At 42.6% G+C, this 6518-nt stretch overlaps 1 protein-coding gene across 1 annotated transcript in view; it reads right to left on the bottom strand.

Annotated features, from left to right (window-relative positions):
- The window catches only part of ADGRE1 (adhesion G protein-coupled receptor E1), a 60302-nt gene that overhangs the window by 37420 nt on the left and 16364 nt on the right, over positions 1-6518 (bottom strand). Inside the window, 1 exon segment of the mRNA XM_011373613.2 lies at positions 4523-4611. Within this exon segment, the coding sequence (XP_011371915.2) occupies positions 4523-4611 (89 nt within the window).

The raw sequence follows: 6518 nt of genomic DNA, 5'->3' as shown, positions 1-6518 counted from the left end.
CCCACACCTGTTAGAATAGCTATAATCAACAGGACAAGTAATAACAAATGTTGGAGAAGATGTGGAGAACAAGGAACCCTCATACACTGCTGGTGGGACTGCAAATTGGTACAGCCACTATGGAAAGCAGTATGGAGGTTCCTCAAAAAACTAAGAATTGATCTACCATATGACCCAGCAATCCTTCTACTGGGAATTTACCCCAAAGACTTGAAAACCCATATCTGAAAAGATATTTGCACACTGATGTTCATAGCAGCATTATTCACAATGGCCAGGTCATGGAAGCAACCGAAGTGTCCTACAATAGATGATTGGCTAAAGAAGCTGTGGTGCATAAATACAATGGATTATTACTCAGCCATAGGAAGAGATGAAATGCTGCCATTTGCGATAACGTGGATGGACCTTGAGATAATCATGCTAAGCGAAATAAGCCAGATAGAAAAAGTTGAAAATCACATGATATCACTTATATGTGGGATGTAAACCTAAAAGCAACAAATGAGCAGGACAAACAAACAGAGCCTCATGGACATGGACAATAGACTAGTGGTTACCAGAGGGAAGAGGGAAGAGAGGAGGGAAGGGGGTCAAATATGTGGTGACAGAAAGAAATTTAACTATGAGAGGTGGACATACAGTGTTAAAATGTACAGCTGAAACTTATTGAATTTCGTTAACCAATGTAACCATAAAAAAATATTTTTTTTAAAAAAAGACAAGAAAAAAAAGAGAGACTCACTTTAGATCAAAAGATACACAGAGACTGAAAGTAAAGGGATTTTTTAAAAGGTGTTTCATGAAAATGGAAGCAAACAAAAAAAAAGCTGGGGTAGCAATACTTATACAAGACAAAATAGACTTTAAAACAAAGGCTATAACAAGAGACAAAGAAAGATCTAGTAATCCCACTTCTAGGTGTTTATTTGAAGAAACCCAAAACACTACTTTGAAGGGACATGTGAATCCATATGTTCATTTCAGCATTATTTACAGTAGCCAAGGTGAAGGCAACCTGAGTGTTCATCAATGGATGAATGGATAAAGAAGAGACAGTACATATGTGCAAGAATTTACTCAACCATAAAAAGAATGAAATTTTGCCAGCTGCAACAACATGGATGGACCTAGAGGGTATCATGCTAAGGGGAGTAAGTCAGACAGAGAAAGACAAATGGCACATGATGAATCTAGAGAACAGGAAAAATAAAACAATAGAAACAAGGTCATAGATATGGAGAGCATTTTGATGATTGTCAGAAGGGAGAGGATTAAGAGGCATTAAGAAAATTAAGAAAATAGTCATGGGGATGTAGAGTAGAGCCTGGGGAATGTAGTTGGTAGTAGTGTAATGACTATGCGTGGTGTTAGATGGGTACTGGATTTATCAGGATAATCACTTTGTAAGTTATATAAATGTGTAATCACTGTTGTACACCTGAAATTAATATAATATTTTATATCAACTAGAATTGAAAAAAAATAAAAATATAAAAATTAAGTTTTAAAAAATCATGATTTCATTAAAATTGGAACCACAACACCTTTCTCTTCCATGAATAAAAAAAGTAAACATAAACATAAAAGCAAAACTATAGTGGGGTAAAAAGATGAACACTCGAAGCTCAGTGAAAGAAGCCAGACACAGAAGGCCACACAGTGTGTGATTTCATTTAAATAAAATGTCCAGAACAGCCATATCTATGGAGATATAAAGTAGATTAGTATTTACCAGGGGCTGGGGGCTGGGGGAGGAATGGGCAGTAAATCAATGTATACAGGGCTTCTCTTGGGGACTATGAGAATGTTTGGGGGATAGAGGTGGTGGTTACACACCATTGTGAGAATACTAATGTTCCTGAATCGTTGTCAAAATTTCCCAAAGCCCAGAGACCAAAGAAAGAGGTTGACAGGTTCCCAGTGTGCCTTGCCTCTCAAGGTGGACTTCACTGCCTGCACTTGGAGATGAAATTCCTCCACTCATTGTCTGTAATGTCTTTCCCAAGAGACCAGCTATTCCCAAAATATTTTCCTGAATTGGGGAAACGAACACTGAACAGGAGTGCACCCTATCTGGATGGATAATAAAACTTTTATTTGAACTGCCTTTGCCCCTACACTCATTCATGGCAGCCCAAGTTCCTCAAAATTTTTCAGGGTTGCCATGTATGAGGGTTTACTCTGCACCTCTATCTATAAGGGCAGCGGGGGACCAACATATTGTGATTTCTATGTGAGGCCTGTAGTTACCCCCATCGCTCCTATTTGTGGGTGATGTTGGCCCCACCCTTAGTCTCAGGAAACAGAGGGCACCCAGATGGCAAATTCAATGGTGGACTGGGACCAGGGCTCCCTCTTGTCTTTGGCAGTGACCAGAGGGGCCAGAGGGAGAGGCTGGAGTTGCTGGTCCTGGCGTAACTTTTTATTGTCCCACTAGAACTGCTTCAGGTCGTCTGTCCTTCCTACGGGGTTCTACTGGTTACTACATCATGCCATCTCTTTTAGGGGTGACATATATGAGCCCCTCGTGATTAGATTTACTCTTTGGGGTGCAGGTCCCTTGAGTCTCCTTTTTAGTACTAGGCAGCCCCAATTTCAGCGCTGCTCAGTATCGCCTAAAACTGCCATGGATTCTCCCACATCAGACATCTGCTCTGATTATCGGACTTAAAAGGGAAATTAACGGGCTATACCACTTTGGGGGGCTGCCTGCAAAAGGCGGTTTTCTCCCACCAGCAGAAAACATAGCTTTGTGGGCCCCTGAAACACCTCGGTACAGATAGCCTGTCTCATGCCTACTTCCAGCAACAAAACTTGAACTTCCTCTACGGACTTCCAGGAGCTGGCAGGTCCTGGTAGATCTCCCTCATATGGCCAGGCTCCCAGCATCCCATTATTTTCCAGACCATTAAATAATGATTTCCTTGGGGCCAGCCATGTAGATGATGCCTCAGGGCCAGGTGAATAGTGCGCTTATTCGTTTTTTCTCCTTCAGGATGGCAGAAAGAGATCCTATCAGCCCCTGTGTCCCAAAGCCTCACCATTCAAGTTGAAAGGCTTTCTCACAGCTTTTGTTGAAATTTAGCCACAATGTCTAGCAATTCAGCCAGGGGGTATTCTCTGATTGTTAAAGTCTCTTGTATAGAGCCCTACCTTACCGCAATAAAGCAGATGACACTCAGCAAGCAGATGCTCCCAACCAGCCTGCATTTTCAGGGGTCCCTGTACCCATGCTGTGGGCCACAAGCACCAAACATGGGGGCTACCCCTCCCCACATAGAGGTTATACCCAGGGTATACCCCAGGAAGTTTCTTTCTCCTTTCCCATTTTCCAGGTCTCCAGGCTGGCTCACCATTGTTGCAAAAATTTCCTGGCGCCAAGAGACTGAAAGAGGCTGACAACTCCAGAAGGTTATCAAGAGTTTATTAAGGTAACTTATAGACAGAAGCAGCGTCTGTGGGCAGCAGCAAGATGCTAGATCTCGGCACCAGAAAGGTTTGATACATACAGCCCGCAACAACACAGGTGCTTGTAGCCAGTGCTTGCTAAGCAGGTGGCTTATAGCCAAGTGCCACAGGCTAATGCAGATGGCTTGTAGCCATGTGGCATGTGCTTGTTAAATGCTGTATAATCCAAAGCAGGAAACAACTTAATGGGCCCTCTTATCTAGGCAAGAACATTCCTTTCAGGTGATATGGGCCCACCGCTCTTGGAGTGCATTGGTGGTCAGCTTGTTTTGTTAGATGGCATGGGTCACGTTAAGTACCAAGAATTATTTTGCCTAACAACTATACACTTTACAATGGCTAAAATGGTGAGGTTTTTTTATGTTTATTTCACCACGATTTAAAAAACAACAACAGTGGTCCAAAGTACATGGGAATTCCAAAGCTAATTTGTCAACTCAGATTTCAAATAGCGACATCAATTCTTGAAGGTGCTCATGGAGACCTGATTCACTGTGACAGCTTCATCAGAGACTCGGGATCTCTATGTTCTTCTTCACCTGACCTGGGAGCTGCATGTCACCCGTCCCATATCACACACATGCAGCACCAATACCTGCACTGGTAGTGAGACCTCAACATCCTTTCTTCTTTTAGTAAGAGAATCCCCAAGTTTTAAAGAGGTGAATGTCCTCCCTTCTCAGCTTTTCTTGTAGCTGGGTGTGACCATGTAACTAAATTCTGGCCAACAAGGTATAAGCGAAGTGATACTGGGTTATACTCTTAAAGGGAATGACAGTGCCTTTCACTTCCCCTTCTCCCTTGCCCACCAGCTGGAATGCAGCCATGACGGCAGGGGCTGCAGCAGCCGTTCTGAAGCACAATGAGAGAATCCAGTGTCAATGATGGCAAAGCATCATATCAGCTCTCAGCAGCTTACACTCAAAGAGAGAAGTAAACTGCTGTCTGGTTTAGGCCACTCTTATTTTTGCCTTTGTTAAAGATGCAAATAACATCTACTTAAGTGGCTTCTAGGAAAACCTCAAGAGCTAGAAACCTCAAAAATACTTACATATTCAGACCCCAATGCTGCACCCACTTGGCACTGCTGGACCTGTTCATTGTTGGGTATCATGTCTTCTTTACACTTGAAAGGAACCGCTAGGAAGAAAACAAAAGCAACCAAATCAAACTTAACCACAGCACAATATGATTAAAAGCAAGCCTGATGTCTTTACTCGCTGCTTAAAATTCATCCCTTGCCATAATATACAAGGGTAGAAATACCCACTACAACATCAGGGACTCTGAGATGTTTTATAAAGCTTCAAAGCAAACAAAGCTAAATAAGGTATTATTTAGGGGTCAGCTGCCTATTGCTTAGTGCAAATCCTGGGTGGCAGTTATAAAAGTAGCTCCCAGGGATGTTGGTACATGTCGCATTGAAAAGACACATATCCAGGCAGTCATCAATATCTATGGAGTAGAGAATGGACATGAAGTAGAGCTAGCCAACAATCCAACAAAAGTCATGCTTCCTCTTCTGAAACATAAAGTCGTCACTCAAATAGTGGCAGCTCAACCAGAGTCTACATTTCTCAGAGCCCTCTGTATCTAGATGGGGCCATGTGACCAGTCTTCACTTATGGAATGTGAAAGGGTATGACATTTTTCACTTCTGGGCCAAGGCGGTCAAGAAGTGGGCATGCTTTCTCTCTCCCTCCACCACTGGCTAGGCCAGGGACTGTAAGGTCCTAAGGGATAGAAAAACCAAGAGATGTGAAAAAACTGGACCTCTATATCACCTTGTGGAGGAAAGCTCCCCATTGGCCAAAGACATCCATATTGGATTATTATGAGAGTAAGAAATTTCTATTATGTTAAGCTAGTGGTTCTCACTTGAGAGTGATTTGCCTCCCAGGGGACATTGTACAATGTCTGGAGACGTTTTTGGTTGTCATGACCAGAGGAGGGAGGTGCTACTGGCAACAAGTGAGTGGAGGCCAAAGACACTACCAGGACAGCCCCCCACAACAAAGAACTATCCAGCCCAAAATATCAATATGGCAAAGGTTAAGAAACCCTGGCCTAACAAATACAGGTTGATGTCAGGTCACTGAGTCATTACAGGGTTGTCTCTCCCCTGAAGGTTCCTGGGGCACAGAGAATATATGGAATCAGACATCCTGGAAAAAATAATTAGGAGGAAGGTAAAAACAAAACCTTTCATATTTCTGTGTCAACTCACAGAACAAGAGAAATAAATAGGCAACATTATCTAATCACTTATGCAGGTATATAATACACTGCATTGGGCATCACCATGGTGAGTTGGGGTGAGAAGTCTTTGTGATATGAATGTAGACTAATTTGGAGTCATCAAATTAGTTCATCAAAAGACATGAAAATGGCCTGTGGTTGGAAGATATGAGAAGTGGTTTTTCTCTTGGTGTCACAGAAAACATCTCTAACCAAGGAGTGAGCTCCTCACTCCCAGACAGATTTAAGCATCAAATAGGTGAGCTCTTGTCAGAAATAGCACAGATGGAATTTACATTTTGCTTATGAAGCTAGACTAGGTACATGGTTTTCAAAACTTTTTTGCTGAGGAAACCTTCCTTCACATGAAATGAAACCTGAAAAGGTAAGACAAATAAAAGAAGTGATGATTTGACTGGAAGAGGGGTGGAAGTCCATGGTTTTGTTTTCTTGCCCTTGATAAAGATTCTGAGTAGGTTCCTAGGAGCCCTTAGAACTGTATTAATCTCTCTAAGGTCCCCTTCAACTTTATCACTCTATCATTCTGCTTCTAACAATGTCAGCAGCTGGTGAAGATCAATAAGAAGAAATGGAACATTTCCAATGAAAAGAAGCATGAATTTCCCCCTGGGGGCTGAGGAACAGAAAATGTGTTCTGCAGTGTCGTAGATACTCCAAGGACGGCCTCCGTCACCCCCTTCTCCTTCCTGTATGCCCCTCCTTACCCCCTACCACACCCCCCACCTCCCTTTCACTTCGCCACCCCACTCTCGACTCCCGAAGACTGAGAGTTTATTTCTTCTTACTCT

This window comes from Pteropus vampyrus, unplaced genomic scaffold, assembly GCF_000151845.1.
Source record: "Pteropus vampyrus isolate Shadow unplaced genomic scaffold, Pvam_2.0 Scaffold226, whole genome shotgun sequence".
In the NCBI taxonomy this organism is placed as follows: Eukaryota; Metazoa; Chordata; class Mammalia; order Chiroptera; family Pteropodidae; genus Pteropus; species Pteropus vampyrus.
This window is presented reverse-complemented; position numbering and strand designations above follow the sequence as displayed.